The sequence below is a fragment of the Leuciscus leuciscus genome (assembly GCF_965113295.1).
Source record: "Leuciscus leuciscus genome assembly, chromosome: 14".
NCBI classification, from domain to species: domain Eukaryota; kingdom Metazoa; phylum Chordata; class Actinopteri; order Cypriniformes; family Leuciscidae; genus Leuciscus; species Leuciscus leuciscus.
In genome coordinates, this window is record NC_138738.1 from 21,678,043 (window position 1) to 21,702,715 (window position 24,673).

At 36.3% G+C, this 24,673-nt stretch overlaps 3 protein-coding genes across 5 annotated transcripts; all 3 read left to right on the forward strand.

Moving 5' to 3' along the window:
* Positions 1–4,174: 4,174 nt before the first annotated feature.
* mif4gda (MIF4G domain containing a) lies at positions 4,175–7,453 on the forward strand. Of its 2 annotated transcripts, XM_082137047.1 has the most exons (6): positions 4,175–4,281; positions 4,533–4,606; positions 4,738–4,847; positions 5,016–5,171; positions 5,265–5,357; positions 6,553–7,453. In XM_082137047.1, the coding sequence occupies exons 2-6, from the start codon at positions 4,543–4,545 to the stop codon at positions 6,778–6,780; spliced, it is 651 nt and encodes a 216-aa protein (XP_081993173.1). In that variant the 5' UTR covers positions 4,175–4,281; positions 4,533–4,542; the 3' UTR covers positions 6,781–7,453. The 2 variants fall into 2 exon arrangements, with proteins under 2 accessions (XP_081993173.1, XP_081993174.1); XM_082137048.1 differs by lacking the exon at positions 4,175–4,281 and having other exon boundaries at positions 4,290–4,606.
* A 788-nt stretch (positions 7,454–8,241) lies between these two features.
* gga3a (golgi associated, gamma adaptin ear containing, ARF binding protein 3a) lies at positions 8,242–18,686 on the forward strand. 2 transcript variants are annotated; one of them, XM_082136827.1, is made up of 17 exons: positions 8,242–8,393; positions 9,155–9,239; positions 9,553–9,628; positions 9,707–9,805; positions 9,972–10,095; positions 10,210–10,307; positions 11,050–11,130; positions 12,026–12,163; positions 12,240–12,321; positions 12,428–12,538; positions 12,703–12,945; positions 14,657–14,742; positions 14,880–15,043; positions 15,403–15,665; positions 15,782–15,951; positions 16,140–16,250; positions 17,560–18,686. In XM_082136827.1, exons 1-17 carry the CDS (start codon positions 8,354–8,356, stop codon positions 17,668–17,670), a joined length of 2,082 nt encoding a protein of 693 aa, XP_081992953.1. In that variant the 5' UTR covers positions 8,242–8,353; the 3' UTR covers positions 17,671–18,686. The 2 variants fall into 2 exon arrangements, with proteins under 2 accessions (XP_081992953.1, XP_081992954.1); XM_082136828.1 differs by having other exon boundaries at positions 15,406–15,665.
* A 107-nt stretch (positions 18,687–18,793) lies between these two features.
* Positions 18,794–24,340, forward strand: sumo2a (small ubiquitin like modifier 2a). The gene is made up of 4 exons (XM_082137063.1): positions 18,794–18,907; positions 21,956–22,084; positions 23,686–23,757; positions 23,855–24,340. The coding sequence occupies exons 1-4, from the start codon at positions 18,887–18,889 to the stop codon at positions 23,915–23,917; spliced, it is 285 nt and encodes a 94-aa protein (XP_081993189.1). The 5' UTR covers positions 18,794–18,886; the 3' UTR covers positions 23,918–24,340.
* Positions 24,341–24,673: the final 333 nt, after the last annotated feature.

Genomic DNA, 24,673 nt, shown 5'->3' on the forward strand with positions numbered 1-24,673 from the left:
TATTTGATATATTTGTTTAGTAGTGCCGTAGAATGATGCCATATGACTGTGGTGACAAAGGGCTGAACTTGCTCAGATTGATTACTCTTTTTTTTTTTTTTTGGAAGTTTATTACCCCAATTTTACAAGGGGCATTGAGTTCCTCCTTTTGAAGCTGCAGGCTGTACAGTGTCTGATGTTATTTGAGATTTCTCTTTTTTTTTTCTTTTTTTTTTGTTTGTCATTATGTGGCCCAAGTTTTACTAAAAGAAAACTATCAAATGTATACACTAACATATGTGTCATTTTTCATGCTGAATTTTTTACCTTTCAAGTTTGATAGACTTTTAGCCCTTCAGTTCATCTCTATTTGTCAAGGTAATTTGTTCTCTTGGTAGTAACTTCAATTATTTTAGTAATGTTCAGTTGTGTCGCCAACTTAATTGAGACGTAAACTCAGCAAAAAAAATTTAATAAAAGAAGAAAAAGTAAACATCCAGTGCACCTCATCCTCATGGACTGAGCCAGATTTGCCAGTTCTTGCTGTGAGATGTTACTCCACTCTTCCACCAAGGCACTTGCAAGTTCTTGAACATGTCTGGGGGGACACATGGTTACATGTGGTTTGACACTGTGAGGACTATCGGCTTGTTCTTCCTGTCTCCCTGTAGCACTGTCTTAGGCGTCTTACATTATGGACATTGCGGTTTATTGCTCTGGCCACATCTGCAGTCCTTATGCCTCCCTCTTCACACAAGTGATCGAGGACCCTGGACATCTTTCTTCTGGTGTTTTTCAGAGTTAGTAGAAATGTCTCTTAAATGTCCTAAGTTATTGGAACTGTGTGACCTTAATTGTCTACCGACTGTAAACTGTTAATGTCTTGAGGACTGTTCCACAGGTGCATATGCAATAGTTGTTTATGGCTCATTGAACAAGCATGAACATTGTTTTACAATATATATTACACAGTATCCTGAAAAATGACTTTTTTGGTTAGTTTAATATTTTAGGTTTATACTCAAATTCCTTCAGCTGCAGTAAACCTCAACAATATAAATGCACATAAGGCATCAGTTTGCTGTCTGAAAAGTGCAGTTCCACAATGCTGGTGTTTATGTGCACCTGCACAATATAGATTATGAATTAAATCTCATAACACCCTGTAAGTGTTGCCTTTTATTTTGTGCATTTTATTCTCAGTGATTTTGTCCTGGGTACTGGTTAATTTACATTACAGATAAATCTACTATTAAGTTGTGTATTATTAATAGTGTTTGCAATGTGTAATTTGGAGCTGAAGAGTAAAATGGTAGTGCGGTTGGAACATGAACTGTAATAAAAGAATAGCCAATCATTCACATTTACCTTAAGAATACACAACATATCTGTCCTGTATACCAAGAAGAATAAAAAACAGGTGAAGGGAACTCTAAAGTCTCTCCACTGCTTATCTACATTATTTAAAAAGCATGATGGTTGCACAACTTAACTCAACTGGGCTCTTTCTTGCAACAAAATGAGATCTATGAAAAGTTTCAGTCTGGATTCAGACCGCATCATAGCACTGAAACTGCGCTCGTTAAAATCACAAATGATTTACTTTTAGCTTCTGACCAAGGCTGTATCTCAATACTAGTTTTACTTGATCTTAGTGCTGCGTTCGATACTATAGATCATACATTACTCTTAGATCGACTACAAAATTATACTGGTGTTCAAGGACAAGCACTAAGCTGGTTCAAATCATACCTATCTGACCGCTACCATTTTGTCTATTTAAATGGAGAAAAATCGATCATAACTCCAGTAAACTATGGAGTGCCGCAGGGATCTGTGTTAGGCCCTCTGTTATTTTCAATATATATGATGCCACTTGGAAATATTATAAGGAAACATGGAATTAGTTTCCATTGTTATGCTGATGACACTCAAATATATATTTCATCACGGCCGGATGAAAACGCAAAATTTTCCAAATTGACAGAGTGTGTTAAAGATATAAAAGATTGGATGACCCGTAATTTTCTTTTCTTTTATTAAATCCAGACAAGACAGAGGTAATACTTATCGGTTCAAAAAACCGCCCACAAAACCTAGCACAATACAACTTTAACATCATAGGATGTCCTGTTACTTTATCCTCTACAGTAAAAGACCTGGGTGTTATACTCGATTGCAACCTGTCTTTTGAAAATCATATTTCATATGTTACAAAAACAGCCTTTTTCCACCTTAGAAACATTGCTAAGCTACGTAATATGCTATCAGTTTCTGATGCAGAAAAGTTAGTTCATGCATTCATGACCTCGAGACTGGATTACTGTAATGCTTTACTAGCTGGTTGTCCTGCATCCTCAATAAACAAGCTACAGTTAGTCCAAAATGCCGCCGCTAGAGTTCTTACTAGATCAAGAAAATATGATCATATAACACCGATTTTATCATCACTGCATTGGTTACCTATAAAGTTCCGTATTAATTACAAGGTATTGCTACTGACCTATAAAGCCCTAAACGGCTTAGCTCCAGTCTATTTAACGGATCTTCTATCACCCTATAATCCATCGCGCTCTTTAAGATCACTAAATTCAAGGCTTTTGGTCATACCTAGGATATCCAGAACCACCAAAGGAGGGAGAGCATTCTCACATTTGGCTCCAAAACTCTGGAATAGTCTTCCTGATACTGTTCGTTGCTCAGACTCGCTCTCCCAGTTTAAAACTAGATTAAAGTCGCATCTCTTCAGCCAGGCATTCATATAATCCTACAGTTCAAACTACAATCCGGCCTCTAGCTCATAAATGCCAGAGGAAAACTGGCCCCCGACTGAGCCTGGGTTCTCCCAAGGTTTTTTTTTTCTCCATTAGGTCACCTGATGGAGTTTTAGGACACCATTAGGTCACTTGATGAAGTTTTTCGGTTCCTTGCCACTGTTGCCTTTGGCTTGCTCAGTTGGGGATATTTTGGGGATATTTAATTTAATTTTATCAATCAATAAATTCCTCTTGAAACAAACTTTGTTGTATTATTTTAATTTAATACTGTGAAGCTGCTTTGATACAATCTGTATTGTGAAAAGCGCTATACAAATAAACTTGACTTGACTTGACTTGACAACTTAACTTTAACCCATTCATTTCTAAAATGCCTTGTCCCATGCAGGGTCACAGGGATACTGGGCCCAATAGCATCTTGGGCCATATACAGGGAAACACCCTGGGTGCATGGCCAGCGACTTTCAAATGAATTTGAAAATAATCAGGAATATTTTGAGACTTTGAATGTGTATTTTACCCTATAAATGACCAGTATGCTGCCATCTTTGCTCTTGGGAGCTCAGTTCAGGGCACATAAATGGCATGCGACTAATGTAGACTACTCTGGAGCTGCTGTAAAATGACGCCAAGACAACGTTGATTGGGTGATTTTGTCAGAATACTGCTACTGGAGTTCTTTTTTGGTAGATCTTGGGACAGACTGATACATTTTCAGGTAAATCTTTAATCTGACAACTGCACATAAAATAAGTATTTATGAGCAACATGTAAATTACGTAAACACTCTTTTTTTGTGGCATAAAATGCTCATGGCATTTTCATTTCCATTGTAACATTACTAAAATTTCGACAGACTTGTTTCACTTTTACCTGGGGTGATGAAATTGTTTTCAGCTGTTTATCACTTTGACGGAGGGTTTCTTCTTCTTCTTCTTCTTCTTCTTCTTCTTCTTTGTTTTAAGGATTCGTTTTATCTGGATATCTGCGGGTCGGAGTAATAGCCTACTCTTTACTCTTTTAATTCCTTGTAGGCTATAACTGTATCACTATATCTATTTTAATTCCTTTTATAACTGTTTTAATTTCCCTTGATTTTATTTTGTGATTATTTTAATTCCTTTCTGTGTAAAGCCATTTGAATTACCATAATGTATGAAATGTGCTATATAAACTTGCCTCGCCTAATGCGTACCGACAGGTAACAACCTCTACCTGTTTCTAGTTATTTGTCTCCCCCTAGTGACATCTTGGTAAATAAAGTATTTTTTTCAGAACTGCAACCCAGATAACGAGTAATATTGTGGTAATTATTTAAATACTTAACAGAACGGTTTAAATCATTCATAATACGCCAATATACATTAATATATTTTAAGTGGATAATGAGAAGAAACTACATGCCATGGTGATCAGGATGGTGATGCACATGAGTGCTGAACCCGGAAGTGTGTCCAAACTCGCATGCGCACTGACCAGTCCACGCAATCAGGAAACAAACACGCGCGAGGATTCCGCGTTTGAAGTAAGAAAGTAATATTGAACATTTTGTGATTTCGCAATACTTTTTTTAACGAATCTAGAATTTGTTCTGACTTGTAAACTACCAAACAATTCAGCACAGCGATGTCAACGAGTTAAACAGTGCACGCGAGCGATCCCTGTCATGTTTTGAATTGTTGTCATGTTATTCAATTGATTTTATATACATTTGATAAGTGAATGTTTTTGTCTGTGGTCGTTCCTTTGTTTTGATTACCTTATATTATTGTTAAGTTCGAGCAGCATGGATTCCGCATGGACGGCTTTTGATTCGGAAACTCAGACTATGCTTCAAACAGCGATGAACGGTATGTAAACTTTACCGGACTTCTCTGATAATCCATTTAAAGTGATTTGGCTAGGTTTTGAAGTATCTTGCCTTTAGCTTACCCTTGCCGGTTAAGAACTTTAAAAGAACAAGTGATTTTTTTCCTCTCAGATCCAAAGAGAGTTGATATGGACAAGCTTTCTAACGCCATCGTAGAGCAGTCATTGAAAGACCTCGCGTTCTGCAAAGATGCTGGCCGCTTGTGTTATACTGTAGTTCAGGTAAGCCTTTCTTATGTTGCTCATTAAGTTGTGACCTTTAATATATCCCTAACACAAAGCTGTTTTCATGAACCAACAACTGTCTGCAAAACACAGGATGAAATGAACCTCCATTGAAGCCATGTATTTTGTTTTATTACATTGCGAATAAACTTTTATACTAAATAGGCAGAGGCCCGGAAAGCTGCATCCAGTGTATTCAGGCGAAAGCTGTTGAATCGTCTACAGCAAGAGTTCACTGCCAGGGTGGAGATTCGGAACCACTCGGTGGAGGAGTGGGTGTGTGTGGTCACGTTTATATGCAGCGTATTTGATTATATCAAGGTAAAATATCTCAGTTGCAAGTAGGCAGTTTTTTATTTGTATCGGAGGGTCTGTTTTTCCTCAACCAGGTTTGACTAACTAACTTGTTTTTAGGTAAACGATGCTCCTGTTGTGGCCCTTGTGGATCCAATATATGACTGCCTCTTTCGGTTGGCTCAGTCAGATGCCTTGATGAATGAGGAAGAGGTAAAAGGTTTGGCTCATAAACATTTGGAAGTAAATTTAATTTTGGGAAGGAATATATAACTATCCGTCAACATTATAATTTTTGACTGTCTTCTGCATTGGTATCATAACCTTGTTTGAAATTAACAAGGAATGTCAGGATAGTAGGAATGTCAGAGGACAAAGTAGCTTTGTGCAATTTTGTGGAATATCCAAATTCCCAGTATTCATAAAACAGTAATAAAAAAAACGGACAATTTAAGGCCCTGACGTACTCACTCTTTTTCGTTCTTCAAGGAAGTTCGAAAAACCTTAGTAACGATATACTGTTTTCAAACATTCAGATGCCGCCCATGCTGCAAACGTTGTTTAGTTGAATGTTTAAATATGTTTAAATTTTAAATATGTGCTGTGCACTATTCTCTCAATAATACAACAAATGCACAACAAAAATGACAGCGGTGAGAAGGGAGCAGTCAAGAAATCATCTGATCATAGGGAAGTAGATATGTTTACTCCAGATCTGCAATTCGGCACAGCATTTATACACCGCTTTATAAAATACACATTGGTTCAAAGCAGCTTAAGTAATAAACAGGAAAAAATAGAATCCGTGTTGCCAAGTTCTTTAAATTGAGGAGTCAGTATTTAATTTGAAAGCAGTTCTCCAGTTTATTCTATCTGCCCTTGATGTAGCGAGTGAAGGAAGGAAGTAATGAATTAATGAGAAGGTGAAGCCCCAGAGCAGACCCACCTTTAATGCAATTGTTACGGACTAATGGTAGTTCAAATGTGTTTACAAGCCTGAGCAAAGATTTCCGAAATATACATTTAGTGGTCAAGTTGTAATGCATACTATAGCATCAGTTGATTTTATAGGCAAGTGTTTTCACCTTCATACATTATTACTGAATGCATTTGAGCTTTATTGATTTATTGATTATATTTTTAAAGGTGATTAATCCATTAACTCCTCGATTAACAATTACTCATTGACATCCCTATGCCAAATGTAGCATGTGATTGTGTTCATGCTTTACAGAACATGCTACTTTTTAATGGTTGTGAAGTTTTTTTTTAAATGTAGTACATATTCTGACAGTACATTATTTCTGAAGTTGCAAAAGACAATTTCTTTGGCCATTTGTAAGATTTTTTTTTTGTTGTTGACATTTGACTTATTTTAAATCTATGAATTTCTTTCTGTTTCTAACAGGTGGACTGCCTGGTCTTACAGCTTCATCGTGTGGGCGAGCAGCTGGAGCAAGCAAACTCTCAGCGCATGAATCAGCTCTTTTACTTGCTGCGGGATGGTTTTCTCCTTCAGCAAGACCTCAGCTCCATGACAAGGCTCTTGCTGCTGGAGATCTTGGAGTTCAGGGCCAGTGGTTGGACCCTCACTGAAACTGCACAAAAGTACTACTACAGTGAAGTAGCTGACTGAGGAGAGGATGAGGTTCCTTGTTCAGCATTCGGGTTTCAAGCGTTCAGTGTTCACGGAAGGCTTAAAGAGTACTTCATGGGAGAAAGAAGTGGAAACCCCATGTACTAGTACTGTGGAGCAGTATGGCGGAGTTCGTGTTCATGCATTTGCATGTGTTGTGTTCAGCGTTTGGGTTTAGCTCAGAATGGTCAGAATTTGTTCTATTTTGAGGTTAGTGTCTTAAATCTGCACTGGATGATGATGATTCCATGCAATAAGAAAAGCAATCGCTACCAGCCGCAAACCTGTGAGTCACCAGCAGAATACATGAATGGCAGTTTTCTTTTCTGTTTAGTTCTTTTAATTTATTATTATGTTTTAGAAGTTTCATACAATGAACACTTTGTTTGTACAGTTTCATATTTTTTACAGTGAAGGGTTATTGCAATAACAGTGGAAGATGCTTTGACTTTTACCTGTGTTGTTAGCACATTAGGATACCTTGTAAAAGCTTCTTAATTTTATATTAATTTTAAAATGGCATTGTTAAAGTTTCTGTTTGGGCCAATATGTATGAGAAAAATGTTCAGTCATGTTGGCTGCTGTAAGTTTATTTTATTTTTTCAAAAATTGAGAGCATTTTCATTGTTTTGTTTACATACTATAAAGTCTGCTGTTTTGAGTTGCATAACAAGTGTCAAGTGCATAATCTCTCTTTATTGACATGACAAAAAAATAATTTTGTATTGCCAAAGCATTAAAACAACATAGAAAATGATTTAGAACATTTAGTAAAGCATGTGTACAGACAAAAATTAAACTAAATAAAAAAGACAGTATTTTATATATATATATATATATATATATATATATATATAGGGCTAGATATAGCAAAAATAATAAAATTTATAAATAACAATAATAAAAAGATTATGATACAGAAATCATGTAACAACTGAACTTAGTTTCTTAAGTTACTTAAAAATGATTATAAATGTTGCCAGATTAGGATCAATTGGATATGACAAAACTATCAGCACACTGGCCCTAGTTATACATATTTAGTTAAGAAAATTCCCCAAATTTATTCAATTTATACAAACGTACAATGGAAATCAGAATTACTCATATTATTCTGAACAAATATAATCAGACTCGAGCAAATTGCTTGTTACTAATAACATCACTTGAAAACTTAAATCGCATAAACGCCCACAAGACAAAATCTTAAATTCACACACACAGACCTGGTGACTTCACGAGTCGTGATTAATGTAAGTCACCATCTGTGTGTGTGAAATTAAGATTCACGAGTAACTAAACTAAACGAATCAATTTTTTATACCTATTGTTTTATACCACAAATTATATTATATCATGAAATAAATGGGTTGAAAACATTTGGTTACAGGACTACTATAGGGGGAGGTAAATATATTTGTGAACAGAATATTTCATCATTAATTATTTACATTAAAGAACTTCGCTTCCTTTCGGAAGACCACAGGCCACTGATTCACACAGAGGCACGAGAATGTCACATGACGGGCTTGTTGTGTAGTTCCCTCTCGTCAGTTATGCATTTTGTGTGATCATGGCGGATCCGGAAGGAGAGTCACTGGAGTCATGGCTAAGTGAGTTTTCATGCTAATACATTACCAGAATATGGTTTAATTTTACTCTGTAGAGTCTTTAAGAGACAGAAAACTGTCATATCCGGATGCTGTTTGTGACCAGTTGTTTTCTCATGTCTTAGCGTGTCTGTGATATTTACACTGACAGGTCATGAGGGTTGGTTGGATGGACTGACCCATCCTAGCCAGCATTTTAGGGTATCGCTGATGCGTTTAAAGTCGGCAGAATATTTGGTTCCAACGCGTTATGCCCCTAAATGTCTAGGTTTTGAGACACGTAGGCTGTTGTCTAAACAGCTGTAACTTTGCACTTCTTTATTGTTAGCTCTGAAACAGGTTCTGTTTTAAGTAGAAAACCAACCATTTTGTCTTGAACTTCCCACGTTGCATAGTTTACACTTAAAAAAGTGCCTTGCCTATAGCATACTATCTGCCTTTGAAGTTGTTTCATTATCGATGAACTTGGCGAAACTGACACATAGTGAGCTGAATTGAATCAATACTAAACAAAATTTTGCTAAATTAAGTTGTTTTCTTGTTTATTACTGTGAGGCTGCTTTGAAACGATTTTGTATTGTATAAAATGCTATATAAATGTGACTTGATTTGGATAAAAGTGTCTTCTACGTGCATAAATGTATTATGACATTTGTTATTTAATAAATATGTTAATTCAAATGTTTAGCAGAAGAAGAGTAAAAAATAAGAGAGAATTGATTTTCATTCAAGAATAGTGATATTAGTTTGATTTTTCGTGTTAGACAAAGCCACCAATCCGTCAAACAGACAGGAGGAGTGGGAGTACATCATTGGGTTCTGTGACCAAATCAACAAGGAACTTGAAGGGTATGTTTTGTCTTTTTGAGCATCTACACACTACGTGACGTTTGCCCCCGGTTTACAGTCTGGAGAGGAGTCGATGTTTGTTGCTGAAAATCAGTGCCAGTCCTTTAATGTACGATGCCCAGTTTTTCCTCTGTAACCATTTACAACATCTGCAAATGTATGATCAAGTCTGTTCAGATTTTCAAAAGGCTTTGTTCCAGGCTTGAGCAGATAAGATAGGATTCTAAGTTAGGATGATTCTGTAATAAAGAAACTATAAAGTTTGTGTTTGTTCTTAAATCACTGATTTGAGAATTGTGTCTGTAACTTGCAGCCCACAGATATCGGTCAGATTATTGGCACATAAAATCCAGTCACCACAAGAATGGGAGTCATTACAAGCTCTAACTGTGAGTTTATCTCCTTCAGACCAAATATTATATGTTTAATAAAGTGACTGACTAACTAAATTCAGATGTTTCTTACAGGTTTTAGAAGCCTGCATGAAGAATTGTGGGAGGAGGTTTCATAATGAAGTTGGAAAATTTAGATTTTTAAATGAACTCATTAAAGTAGTTTCACCTAAGGTAAGTTAAAAGATTGTTTCTCAAAAAAAAAAAAAAAAATCTCTGTCATCGTTTACCCACCTTCAAGTTATTCAAAACCTGCATGATGTTTTTGTCCAACTTTTTAGGTACCACCCATTACAGACACAATACCTCCATAATAAGTTTGCCCTTTTTTATCCTGCAGTATTTGGGAGACAGAGTATCTGAACAAGTGAAGACTAAAGTAATAGAGTTGCTCTACAGCTGGTCAATTGCTTTACCAGATGAGGCAAAGATCACAGAGGCCTATCAGATGCTAAAGATGCAAGGTTCTTTCGTCACAAATATAAACATTTGCATTTATAAGAATCTCACCTACTTATTTTCTATCTTCCAATTTTGCTAGACTGTCTTGTTTAAGTCTTTGTCACATTCTTTCTTAGGTATTGTAACAGAAGACCCAGAGGTTCCTGTGGACAAGACCCTCGTTCCCTCGCCAAAGCCCAAGAATCCAGTGTTTGACAATGAGGAAAAGAGTAAGGTGAAGAAACACATTACAGTATCAGAACTTAAAGAAAGATTCCAGGTTCAGTACAATTTAGGCTCAAATGACCGTAATTGTTGTATAATATTGATTATCAGAAAATTCTTTCAGTTTGTCCATTTTTTTCTTTATCTAAAAAAAGCAAAAGTTACACTGTCTAGGTTGAGTGAGGCACGTACAATGGAAGTGAATGGAGCGAATCCATAATGTAAATGTAAAAATGCGAATTTTTAGACATAAACAACATGTTATTATGATTTTAGTGTAAGTTACTTACCAACCTTTCTGTGAGAAGTTACATAAAATTGTATAATTTTGTTGGTGTGACTGACAACAGATTAATGCTAAACAAATTCAATGCACAGGGACGACCTGCGCATATAAATTATGCATGGTTACAAAAAATCGTTCAGTACAATTCTGGTATCAAAATTTGCGTCACTGTACCAGGGCCTTCGCGTACACATAAAAAATGATGTATACTTTGGGCTTTAAGGCTGTAAATCACAAAACCATAAAATGCTGATTTAAAAAACTTAACAGCTCAAACTATTTTTTTTAAGACATTTGAACAAGAATCAATGGGAGTCCTTTTATGAAACTGTTTGCTTTTAGTTCTCCTTTTAAGTCCAAATGCTGCTGACAGAGCTTTACTTGTATTGAACCTAGAATATTATTTTAAGGGTAATTGTTTTGTAAAATTGTAAAGCATTGTCTATCTATAAACATTTCCTTGCAGCGTCTTGCGGAACTTCTTAAGAGTAAAAAGCCTGAGGATCTTCAAGAAGCCAACCGCATTATCAAGAGTATGGTCAAAGAGGTAAGTGATTGAATAATCTTGTGCTTTTTTTTTTTTATACAAATACTTCACTGACAAATAAGTAAATCCTTAAAATGTCTTTGTAAAAAAAACAGGAGCCAGTTTTTTAGGAATGTACTAATTGTATTCATGTCGTTTTGAAAAACACATTTAAAAAATAAAAAAGGACTGTCATGTACACAGTAAAAGAAAAGCATTTGCTTTTCCTCATTTCATTTAGTGTAAATTGTTTTTACAAACATTATATATTATTATGTTTTTGTAGATGCACCACATGACATTTTCATAAAACATTGTCATAAAGGTAAAATGATCTGATATTTTAAGAGACTTGATATTTTTTAATTATTCAATATTAATCTGATATTATTTGTTGACCCTGACACACAGCCGTGAGGGTCTACTATGATGTGATATAATTCCTATTTTAAGTTGGGGGTTTTTCTGCATGTTGATTGCATGATTATTTTTATGCAGGTTTATGCCGTTTTGTTAAAATATAGTTTTGTAAGAAATAATGGTAGCACTTTATTTTACAGTCCTGTTCCCCATATACATACTATGTACTACTTATTATAGTTATTACAATAACTGGGTAATAACTAGGTACTAACCCTGAACCTGAACCTGAACCTAAACCTAACTTTAACCCATGTAGTTACCTTAACCAACTTATTAACCAGTACTTTCTTAGGTAAGTACACTTTAAGTGCACGTACAGTAAAATAAATTGCACCCGGAATAATAATAAAATATTATACCAAAAAGTATCAATTTATTTTAATTCAGAAATTAAAAGCATGCTGATGGTAGAAGTGGTGTATTCAAGTCATTACCTTTTTGTTTAATATGCATTTTTTTTAAATGGCTTACTGCCCTCTTACTTTGCTTTCAGGATGAGGCTATACAACAGAAAGCTTCCCATCGTGCCAGCACCCTAGAGGAGGTGAACAACAGTGTGAAGCTCCTAAATGAGATGCTAAGTCATTTCAAAAGAGATGAGTCGACACAAGCAGACAAAGAACTTCTAACGGTGAGCCCTTTTATATCCAGTCACTGCTAGACTTGCATTTGTACGTAATTGACCATGTGCAACTGTATGTTCATAGGATCTTTATAATGACTGTGACAAACTTCGAACCGCTGTCTTCAGACTCGCCACCGAGACAGAGGATGATGACAGTGCCTTAGGTAATACACATTAGTAAATAAAAACTCATTTAGGTCTTAAGCCAATAATATATTAGAACCAAATAACTTCCTCTCCTTTACATGTACTTTGTGGTCTTTGGTGCAGGTGATATTTTACACGCTAGTGATGATCTCTCACGTGTAATCAACTCGTATAAAAAGATTGTTGAAGGACAGACCATTGTGATTGACATACCAGGTTCAACAGCCTCAAAACGTATGTATTATGTACCAGAATTGTCACAATTTACACATTAAAATGTTTTTAAAAAGATTTAGCATACTGTATCTGAATTATCCAAAGAGCTTTGCATTGGTTTATGAAACTACAAGTCTGAAAATGCAGTTCAATGTGAGTTTGTTTTCTGTTTTTCTGAACAGACCCAAATGACGGAAGCTCTTCTGAGATTTTGATTGATTTGGACTCAGGGTCCCCTTCACCCCTCAAACATGTTTTGACTCCACCCCAGCACTCGGATTCCCTTCCTGCTGACCTCCTCACACTTGCAGCACGGCCTTCCTCTTCCAATACGTCCTCTGGATCGTCAAGTTTCCAAACCAGTCCTCCATCAAGCCAGCTTCCCAGCAGTCTTTCTCTTCTGGATGAAGAACTTGGTTCATTAGGTAAAGATGGCAATGTATTTTGCAGTGTATGATGTCTATTTTATTTGGAATGTATTTAACCCCTTAAACCCGAAGTGTACTGCTGGCGGTACCATTTTTTTTTTTTTTATGAAAAAGAAATCATAATCAAATGACTAAGCAACCACTGAATGGAATAACAAAAAATAGGTATAATTTTAAAACTTAGAAACTCAGCTTTTTAATGCTAATTTTGATAATCTCTTAACGAGTGCTGAGTAGTCCCTCTAAAACCGAGTGTACTGCCTGCCACCTAGCTAGGAAACGATTAATAATCATATTTTTCTAAACTACTGTCTTGATCAACACAAAATAGGTGTCATTTGAAAGCTTAGAGTCTGAACTTTACAGTGCATATAGCATATTCGGTGCATATATGCATAATAGTGCATATTCGATTAACTCCTAAGTAATGCTATTATTTGCTGATAAATAGAAAATAAATGTTTTCGTAATTTATGAAATAATTGTTTGTACTATGTACTGCAATATGTCAAAAACATCATACAGCTCAGAAAGTCATGTGTCATCTAAAAAGGTCTCACGGAGTAGAATACAACAGGCATAATTGTTTCGGGCTTTGACTAAACTTGAGTGAGTTTTTGTACGTGAAGACCCATATGTAAATAATATACGGATGCGGCATTCGTCACGTTTTTGCTCGTAACTTCATAACTTCGTAACATGCTCCGATTGTGGAAAATGGCACAGCATTATTTACAGCAGATTCTCTCAATTAAAATTAACATAATACATATCTTGTTGATCACAAGATATTCCTCATGGTGGAACAATTTGAAAAATGCACTAAACAAGGCTACATTGGTTCCAAATGCTGTAACTTTTGATTACTTTATGCAATTCCCAAAAAATGCAGATGCAGCTCACATGTAGAGGAACTTAAAAAAGGATTTTCTTCCTGAGTTATTGCATGTCAAATACGAAAAATATGTATTATCAGCAGTTTCTCAGCATGAGAATGTCCTAATGTAATTTATATTTTCTAAAAAATTTAAAAGTGTTCTATCAAACTATGCCTACCTTTTGACTCTTCTTGCTATAGTTTTGGAGTTATGAGTCTTTACGTTTGTGTATGTCACTCAGAAAAAACAACTCTTCAGGGCTTAAGGGGTTAATATAAAATTGAATACACCACTGTTCAAAAGTTTTAGGCCAATATTTCCACACTTTCCACATTAAGCAGCACAATCATTTTTTAATAATAAGAGGAAGAATAAAAAGAAGAAGAGAGAAAAGTTTCTTGAGCACCAAATCAGCATATTAGAATGATTTTTTTTTTTTTTAACCTTGAAGACTCATATAATGGCTGCTGAATATGGAGCTTTGCCTTTTTACAGGTTTCCTTTTTAATATTTCACAAATTAAATATATATATATATATATATATATATATATATATATATATATATATATATATATATATATATATATATATTTTTTTTTTTTTTTTTTTTTTTTTTTACTGTAAAAGAATCATTTTTATTATCAAATAAATACAGCCTTTGTAAACAAAAATCGTACTGACCTCAAACCTTTGTACGGGAGTGTAAGTATTATGTATAATATAATATAATTTTCTATAGGAGTGGGTTCCAATTCAATAAGTAAGAGTCATCCATTTTAAGGCAATCTCAGTGTTTAACTCTCTTGGTGTTAACTGACTATTTTTCAGGCCTTGGTAGTCTGGACTCAAAATCAAAGAAGTCAGCAGAAAAGAATACAAAAGAAGCTCAAAGCAATCAGTGGATTTCTTCACAAGTAAGATTACAGTGCTGTAGCCTATATATAATTTAAATGTATAATGAATTTAAAATGTGTGCCTAGAGAGTCTGCATTTTATGATGTTTGATATCTACCCATTCACTTTTTTGTTTTGTTTTTTGTTTTAATGACAGACTTCTAAACCAGTGATTGACCTCCTCTTCAGCTCTGCTCCATTAAATCCTCTAATCTCAACAGCGCCACCTACCTCGGAAGCTACCTCAGTCACAAGCTTTGAAAACTCCCTCCAGCAGAGCAGTAAAGACTTTGCCATGCTGGACCTGGACAAGGCTAATAGGTAGTGAGAGAATAAGTAGCAATTTCTTTAAAAGAAAAACACAGAAAAAAACATTTATTATTTTTATTACATATTAGAATTACTTCTGACAGATTATGTGACACTGAAGTAATGGCTCCTGAAAATTAAGTAAAAAAAAATATATATATATATACTAGAGAGGATTGATGCCATTGGTAAATGATAGTTGTTCTGAGATGAAGCAGTTTAATAATAGCATTAAAACAAGGAAGGAAGGAAGGAAAGCGGCAGAATGTGCACACTCTATTATTAGAGCCTTTTATTGTGATCAGAGAACTGCTTGTGAATTGTCTCGTTCCATTTAAATACAACTAATTGTTTGTTCTTTCTATATTAAGCAGCCAGTCCAAATATTCAAGCTCGGGCGGCAGAGAACTTAGAGCTTGGGAAGAGAACATTCATCCTGCATTAACCACATTCAGTTTTCCTGCTGGAATAACACCAGTGCCTTCTGCTGTATCCTCTGCCAAACCTCAGAGCTTCGCCCCAGACAGCCCTCTCTTCAGATCCCTGTCTCCAACACTACCCACCAGTCACTCACCCTCGGGCTCAGACATCTCCCTAAACACTGTCTTTGTTCCACTGGAGGCCATTAAACCAAGTAAGGCCTATAAATGAATATGGATGCTGTGAGATCTATAGCAGTTATTCTAGACTTAATGACTTGCCTGTTATGGTAAGGCTTAGAACTGTGTGTTTTTCCCTTTGTTTTCACAGGTAAGGAGGGTCCAGTGACAGCCTACGATAAGGATGGTGTTCGTGTGTTGTTGCACTTTGCTACTGACCATCCACCTGGTCGCCCTGATGTTCTGGTGATTGTGGTGTCCATGTTGAACACAGCACCACTGTTAGTGAGGAATGTAGTGCTTCAGGCAGCTGTGCCAAAGGTGAGAGGCACAACATTTATTTTTAATATTCTTCTGAAGTATATGGAAGCTAAAAGTAGACTGTTATTGTTTTGTGATAGACAAGCATTTTTTACTTTATGGATTTTGCAGTTCTGAATAAATTTTGGTTTCAGATGGTTTTGATTAATGAATTTTTGACTTTTACCTCTGTGATTTGTAATTGACAGTCTATGAGAGTGAAGCTGCAGCCCCCTTCTGGAACCGAAATGGTTCCCTTTAACCCCTTCATGCCCCCCAGTTCTATCACTCAGATCATGCTCCTGGCTAACCCACTAAAGGTGAAGAAAGACACACATACACATTTACTTGTCTATCTAAATGAGGAGGACATTCCATAGACTTTGATCATTTTTATAAACAGATAGTTATAAATACTATAACTTAACCTTAACCTTAAAAGAAAAAAATTCTGCTTTTTATAAATAGACATCCTCAAAAGTTAGTTTTGTTAGATTTAGCTCACTTCTGGGTGAACATTTGTCCAAAATATGGTTTGGTAGGTACATCACTAGACAATTGTCTCACCATTAACATCACATTTATAAAATACATTTATATTATTATTTATATCGTTTTTTGTTTGTTTTTTGCAAACTTGTTAGACTAATGCCTAACCTTGGAAAATAAATTGAATATTAAATAATAAATAACTTTCACAGTCATGTTCAGTTTTATTTTACTTATTTTGAATAAGTAATTACTTCACAACCGCTAAAAAAGTGCATCTTTAAAATATGAATGTGTGTAATATGAATGTAATTTGGATGTACTGCATCCGCCATGCTGTCAGTATCATATGACCTACCAGCGTTAGTTACGTGGCTTCACTGCCATTTATAAATCCTCTCTTGTGGCCTCATGAGATAGTAAAGTGTCCATCGTATGCACACTTCAGAATCCCACCGGAAGTAGGTCATCCAGGTACTTTTTGCCTACTCTTCTACGAGTACTGTGAATTCGTCCATACTCATTTTGTCACATACTCTTTTTGCCTACTATATAGTAGGGAAGTAAGCGATTTCGGATGCAGCCTCTGTTTCCATGGTTCTTGATTTAATTATGCACTTAGTTCTGTTAATTAGTTACCATTCCCTTGTGTAATTAAGCTCCGAGTTCTGTCGATTCCTGGTTGGGTGTTAATCGTCTATGATTTACGCAATTTGCGTTTCTCCTATGCTGTTCCTGTGATCCCCTGAGTATTTTGCATTGTGAATAAACACTGTCTTTTTGTTTCCTCTTCGTCAGTAACTGAGGACAAGGGTTTTTGTTTTTTTGTTGTGTTTTTTTATTGTACAAAACAATATAGAGTCACACCATTTTGTATCGCTGAAAACAGGTTAGGTTATTGAATGCTTTTATATGGAATTTCTTGAATATTTGAAATGTTTCATCACTGAAAAGTCAATTGTCATGTTTGTCACCATATTTTAGAATTACTACATTGCTAATCCCTGCATTATCCTGCATAATCCCTCCATAGATTGTTTTACTTGTGGCCATACAAAGAAATTATAAATATGTTTACATGATAAAATGTCTATGATAAACTCATGACTGCGTAAATAATTGTATGTGTGTGTTTTACAGGAGAAAGTGAGAATGAGGTACAAGCTGACATTCATCCTTGGAGATCGACAGGTCACAGAGTCTGGAGAGATAGACAAGTTCCCTCCAGTGGAAAGATGGGGTCATTTATAGCTGTGTAAGCACTATTAGTTATGAAGAGAAATGGAAAACACGGTGTGCATCAATGGTGTGCACAGTCCTTCGACTGAGTCTCAAAGATATGTTATGTCAAGGACTTTACCTTTGACACACTGGATGTTACATTTATAAATCCCAGTCTGTGAGTAATCCCCCAGATGTCTTGATATGCTGGTCTTAGGTACTCATTAGGTTCTGTTGTCATTAACATAAGCATGTTGCTTATAGTAATGGGTCATTTTATTGTTAGCCACCACTTGACAATTCAGCTCATTCAGATCATGGACAGGTTACAATTTTTCTATCCTTTAATCTCTGTTCCGTGATGCACCAGTTGTGTTAGAGGTTATGTGAATTTTATTGATGTTATTTCTGAGTTTTACATATTTATTTCATTACTATTTATCAGATTCTTGGTGTTTGACATGGCTGGCCTCACTGGTTTAAAGCCAAGTTTACTTTGTCTTGCGTCATTTAGCAGAAACTCAGCAGATAACAGTAATTGACACAGGGAGGGGAAAGGAGTGTGCAAAGCATACTTGACTTCTGTGTTTTTGGATGTAAAGTTTAACTTTATTTCCTTTTTTACACAACTGGAAGGAATTGCCTATATGCAGAGTTGTCCGATTTTCTTTATTTTTGTGTGTGTGTGTAATTGGACAGGAGGCTGGTTTTAATGTTTTACATTACATGTTTTACACTTCATTTTAGGGTTATTACAGATGCAATTATTTATATTATAAAATTTGACATTTAAAAGATGTGTTTGCGACTTTTGTATGGCTTTTGTTTTTTGTTTTACAGCAGATGTCTCAGTATTATTTTGTTGTACTGGATGTGTCCAGGAGCCAATTCTAATGATTATTCATTTGACTTGTAAGTTATTTTGAAGAAGAGCTTCACAAATATTCCTATGATACTGTTCTTTTTAGACTCAGTTAAATCTACAATTTAACATGATGTATACTGTTTTAAAGACAAATAAATATATTGTTTTGAACAATGTGGTATACTATGTCTATCAGTATTGGTTGCTGTTGGTTTTGTCAAATCATTCATACTCAGCTTTGCTGCTTAAATGCAGCTGGGGATATTCCTGATTTTGTCAAATCAAGGGGAGGATGAGGGTAATGGGATTCCGGAAGTGGACCCTTTTAAATGTCGTCATTTCCGGCGGCATTACGCGCGTTCGTGAGAGGCAGAGGCAGTCATGGCAGACGAGAAGCCAAAGGTGCGTGTTCAAGGCTCTTTATAAATGTTCTTATAAGCACGACAATTCTTTGATATATGATTAATGGGGACTTTTCAGAGTATATTTTCCTCTCATGTATTGTTCACTGATTCAATTTCTTTGTGAAATAGTGATGGTTTTCCATAAAGCTAACGCGCTAATTATCCAGTTCGCTAATGTGCCTCGCACCTCATACACACTGCAAGTGATAAGACAAAACTTGTAGTAAACAAAGCACTGTATTTTGGAAGCGCGCAGAGTCCACTGCTGTTTCTCGCGAGCTCACTGACTATTCGCGCGCAAAGCTCTGGACTCGCGAATAATAGTGCAGACTGCAGCGTGGATTTATAACAGACAGCGTTGTAGGAGTCCTATTTGTGTATTTAATCTTATATCGAGATACTTTATTTTGACAATAAAAAAAAAAAAAAAGTCGTGTGTTGTGCGTGTCACATTGGAAATATGTGCTTTTCAAACCTGCACTGAGGAGCCCCAGCCACTGCACATTTTTCGTGTCGCCCTCATCTAACACATCTAAATCAACTCCTCAGCTCAGTAGTAGAGACTAGACTAGAGACTTGAATGAAGTGTGAGTGATGAGCGAGATGTACAAAATGTTCAGTGGTGGGTGGGGGTCCCTAAGACATGTTTGCGAAGCACTGCTCTACACGAATCACTTAATTTGAAATCTGTAATAAAAGAAAATGGCCACATTGTCTGTAGTGTGGTGTTAAATTTATTTTGTAGGTTTATTGTTATTCTGTTGTTCAATACATCAACCCTCGGTTCTCACAGACAATTGGCTTAAGCCAAGTCCAAGACTAAAATGCATGTTTGAGCTGTTTTAACCCTCTACTGCATAGCGTTGCCCCCAGGCAACGGAAAGTTTTCTTAAGCCCTGTGTTCAGTACATTTTTCTTTAAATGATTGCAACCAATTAGAATGTTTGAAAAAGTATCAAAGAACAGTCCAATAAGGTTTGGGAGTCACTATCAAGCACCATTTGAAGGCGGGACGTCCTTTTCTGACACATGGTCACAGGAGCACATGGTGTGAGATGAAAGCAAGATTATTTGCTTTAGTAATCATATTTAAAATGACATGAACTGTACATAAAAAATATGTGTGTGTGTATGAAGGTGTAGAGAAGCCTTTTGGCAGGTTTTGTGAATTTATTTTTATTTTGCATGTTCACAAATTCAGTTTTTCTTCTTGTTGCCTCAGGGCAACGTTATGCGATAAGGGGTACTTTTCAAGGATGTCTTGGACAATACCTCACAATGGCAAATAATGTGTTACAAGTAGGGAAGATGTAGGGTTCCTGGGTGCACAGGAACACCCAAAGTCACCAAAGTGACACTAATGTGCAGCATCCACAGTCATGTTAGAACAGAAAGGGGCCATCTACAAACTGTTCCCACAAAGTTGGGAGCATGAAATTGTCCAAATTGTCTTGGTATGCTAAAGCATTAGGAGTTCCTTTCACTGGACCTAAGGGGCAAAGCCCAACCCCTGAAAAACAACCCCACACCATAATCCCCCCTCCACCAAACAACCCCACACCATAATCCCCCCTCCACCAAACAACCCCACACCATAATCCCCCCTCTACAAAACTTTACACTTGGCACAATGCAGTCAGGCAAGTACCGTTTTCCTGCCAAACCCAGACTCGTCCATTGGATTGCCAGTCAGAGTTATTTAAGTGTTTTTCCCTTTTTACTTAAATGATTTCTTGACATTTTTTAATAATTTTTTTTATTTTTTTATTGCTCTCTGAGAATTGTATAATGATCATTTTCTCTATGATTCTTTACCATTGTTGCATAACGTTGCCCTCAGGCAACAAAAAAATATTTTGGGGTGGGGGGGTTGGGGGAGGGACATTTTTCAATAAATCAATAAAATGTTCCCAAATGAGCCAGGAAATGATGTGAAATAATTTTTATCATGTGTCATCAAAATTCATGCAGTAGAGGGTTAACTGAAAGCAACTAGTATATCTTAAAATACTCGTATCTTAAAATGTCAGTGCCATTGTTTTGTCTCAACCAGTAATGGGTTTTTTTGGTGTTTTTTTCTGAGGCACATTTAAAATGGCTACTTAATGTCCTAATTGAGACAAGGACTAATCCTGGCTTAATCTAAGCCCTGTCTGTGAAATCAGGCCATTATGTCTAATAGTTTAGACTTTGGAGGAGAGTATGTTATTTTATGGCGCTTTTCCATTACCAGTAACAGCTCAACTCGACTCGGCTCGCTTTTCGCTCCGTTTTCCATTGCAGATAGTACGTACCTCCACAATAGTACCTGGTCGTCATAGCGACGCCGCAGGAAACTGCCGTATCTTTTACGCGAGACACGCCCGCTACCCACACACACAGGACAATGGAGGAAATCGAGTGTATGCTGTTTTTGGATGTTTTTGTTTTTGTTTTTGCTGTTTTTTATTCAGGATACTCCGTCTGGCGCGTGCAATGATGACGCCGTGAATTCATGGGTTTCATCAGGTCCCTTTCCACAGGTGTATTAATCAAGCACAATGCAGTCTGCATTCATAATCTAGGTGCTTGATTTTATACACCTGTGGAAAGGGACCTGATGAAACCCATGAATAGTGACGATTCTCTCTGACCAATCAGCAGTCTGCCGTGTTTTCACGTCACATTTTAGTATCGTCTCAGCTCGCTTAGAACCTCGCCGGAGGTGGTACGAAAAAAAGTACCTGGAAGCAGGTACAGGTACAACTTTTACACAGTGGAAAACCAAACAGAGGCGAGGCGAGCCAAGGCGAGCTGGTACTGTGTAGTGGAAAAGAGCAGTCTGCCTTCACTGCGTAAAGATGGGTGAAATAACCCGTTTTTTTTTTTTTCACTTACTAGCTTTGTAAACCCTTTTATTGAACTGAATTTGTGTTCCTGTCATGATTCCAAGATGCTACAATCTTGTACAATACAATTATGTGCTCTACACAATTGTGGCCAAGCATGTATTTATTTAGCTTTTGATATCTGTATTTATGATAACTGTATTTTACTTTCATTTCAGGAAGGTGTAAAAACAGAGAATGACCACATCAATCTGAAAGTGGCTGGGCAGGATGGCTCAGTGGTTCAGTTTAAAATCAAGAGGCACACACCCCTCAACAAACTGATGAAAGCATATTGTGAGAGACAGGTAAAATTATTTTATTTGCATTCAACTGCATCATTTACCTTCCCTTACAGTAATAATCATCCTTCCTTTAAGTGCACAGGTTGTCCATACTTGCCACTAAGAGATGGGTAAAGATGTGAATGTCTGGAAATAATTGGTTATAAATTGGATATAAATCTCATCTGTATAAGGGTGATGGAAACATAGCTATTGGTTGCAGATACATACTATATGTATTTACAACCAATAGCTATGTTTCCATCACCCTGGTTTTATGCGCATTTTGAAGTATTGCATCAAAAACAAGTGATGGAAACGCCAAATTCGCAAACGTTTTTATGCTCACTTGGTGGTCTTTGACTAGTGCGAAAAAGAGTTAATGAGAGATAGAAACGCATTGGCTGAATAAATTCTAATGGAGTGAATATTAAACCCCCGTGACTAATCGACTGTTTCTGCTGATGGTGTTTTATTTGGTGTTGGTTACAAATACCATCGTCATCCGCTCAAACAACTAGATGGAAACGCACTAATTCGAATTTCTTTCTTTTTTTGTGAACTTTGAAAAGATTCGCTTCACGTTTGGATGGAAACCCAGTTAATGAGCTTCCTTGCACAACATTTAAATAGTCTGGTTCAGTATTCGCTGAAAGCTAGTCCAGCGTAGCATTATCAGAGTTCCTCTGAAATCCTGTCTAGATCTGCTCTGGGGAATATTATGCATGTCTGTGTGTGCAGAAGCATGATTTACATGCTCACAGCTGCACATCTGTGCATTTCTCAGCATCAGCATGTGTAGTCCGCCGAGACCAAATACATCATCACGGTCATATCCTTTTATACAGAGTTTCTCAATTCGTGTCTTCAGGAAAAACTTCCCAGAAGGTTTTAGATGTCTCCGTATTTAACACGCTAAGAAGCTGATGAGCTGAGAGATTTTAATTAGTGAGACATCTGAAACTTTTTGGTAGGTGTTTCCCAAGACTGCAGTTGAGAAATGCTAACATGTTACAGCTACTCATTGCTAAACTTTGGTTATAGATAATTCTAAATTATAAAACTCATACAATTTGTTAATAAACCTCCTATAAAACATAAGGCCCTTTCAAATTACTCCCATTAGAGCATCAATGCAATTGGGTTAATACATCTCAAGTAGTCCAACACAGGGTTTTTTTTTTTTTTTTTTTTAAGAGGGATTACTTTTATGTATTGCTATTGCAATAACAGTATTTTTCTTTTCTTTGCCATGGTGGCAAATTTTGGCTCTATAGATTTTTACTGAAACTTAAAACTTACTAAAATCACAGCTCAGGATGGTCCTAGCTCCTGGGAACAAAAACTGATCTCTGAAGCACATAACAGGGTACATCTATTAACATTTTCCACATTATTGTTCCTTAGTCTTAAATGCCAGAGCAAGGGATGGTAGAAATCTAGGGGGAGTCTGAATTCAGGTTGATCGGGACACTTTTACCCAGTCATCTCAATGGCAAGAAAGTGTCCCAATCAACCTGAATTTGTCACTTGACGGGGCCTTTTCTCCACAGTATTCCACTTGGAATTTGTGTGTCTAAAGCATGCTTATCGAGAAGTCAAGTCAACATTTGATCTGTTCACAGGGGCTATCAATGCGTCAGATTCGGTTCCGGTTTGATGGGCAGCCAATTAATGAGACTGACACACCAGCTCAGGTACAGTCACTGATATGACCAGTTCTGGATGTCACCATGCTTAAAGTATTCATATAATTTATAGTCTTTTTTTATAATTTTTTTAATCTATTTGCAGTTGGAAATGGAGGATGAGGATACAATTGATGTATTTCAGCAACAGACTGGGGGCCTGATGTAAATAACTACCTCTGCCCTCCATCACCATGTCCTCTTTGTCCCCTGCATTTTTTTTAATAGGCTGACCTCCCTCCACCTTGCCAAAACTTGTGCTCTAAAATGCCCATCAGCTCTCCCAAATCAGATGAATGGCTTTCTTAAAATATATTTGTGTAAACGCTGATATATTTCATCAGGTGTTGACCTAGAGTGTTAAGACTAAAATGCTTTTGATCAGTCATCAGATTTGGTATATAGAACTTTAGTCAGTGTCAGTTCTAAGGTACTGTTTTGTTTGCTCAGAGCCGTTGGACTTTTTATAAATATTTTATATATGTTGATGTATTTCTCTTTTGTACTCAGGCTAATTTTATTTAGTGACTTGTGTTGTGAATTGAAATGTTGATAAGATTTTGTGTTGGAATAAAATTGTTTTACAAAACCACTTGAGGCTTTTTGTTTTCTTTTTTACCTGTTCATTATTACATTTAAAAGAAATAGCAACATAGTCAAATGGGGCATTGTGTTTCCACTATTCTTTTTAGATACAGTTGTGGTTTACATACACATTGTAGAATCTACAAAATAACATGTTTTTAGTGCTCCCTGAATAAGCAATTTCACAAAACGAATGTTTACAAATAGTCGAGACAAAACAAAAGCTTTTATTTTATATATTTTAAACTTTTTGTTTTTGTGATGGTTGCTTGAGTCCATTGTTAGTCCTGAGCAGTTAAACTGCCCACTGTTTTTCTACATTTGGTTTTCTAGCATCTTC

What these genes read in the sequence shown, in the direction of transcription:
- sumo2a (XM_082137063.1), top strand. Translation starts at nt 18,887, where the DNA reads ATGGCAGACGAGAAGCCAAAG. An exon ending in AAGCATATTGTGAGAGACAG is followed by an intron (nt 22,085 to 23,685) that starts GTAAAATTATTT and finishes ATCTGTTCACAG; the next exon opens with GGGCTATCAATGCGTCAGAT. An exon ending in AGACTGACACACCAGCTCAG is followed by an intron (nt 23,758 to 23,854) that starts GTACAGTCACTG and finishes ATCTATTTGCAG; the next exon opens with TTGGAAATGGAGGATGAGGA.
- gga3a (XM_082136827.1), top strand. Translation starts at nt 8,354, where the DNA reads ATGGCGGATCCGGAAGGAGAGTCACTGGAGTCATGGCTAA. An exon ending in GTCACTGGAGTCATGGCTAA is followed by an intron (nt 8,394 to 9,154) that starts GTGAGTTTTCAT and finishes TTTTCGTGTTAG; the next exon opens with ACAAAGCCACCAATCCGTCA. An exon ending in TTAAAGTAGTTTCACCTAAG is followed by an intron (nt 9,806 to 9,971) that starts GTAAGTTAAAAG and finishes TTTATCCTGCAG; the next exon opens with TATTTGGGAGACAGAGTATC.
- mif4gda (XM_082137047.1), top strand. Translation starts at nt 4,543, where the DNA reads ATGGATTCCGCATGGACGGCTTTTGATTCGGAAACTCAGACTATGCTT. An exon ending in GCTTCAAACAGCGATGAACG is followed by an intron (nt 4,607 to 4,737) that starts GTATGTAAACTT and finishes TTTTCCTCTCAG; the next exon opens with ATCCAAAGAGAGTTGATATG. An exon ending in TGTGTTATACTGTAGTTCAG is followed by an intron (nt 4,848 to 5,015) that starts GTAAGCCTTTCT and finishes TATACTAAATAG; the next exon opens with GCAGAGGCCCGGAAAGCTGC.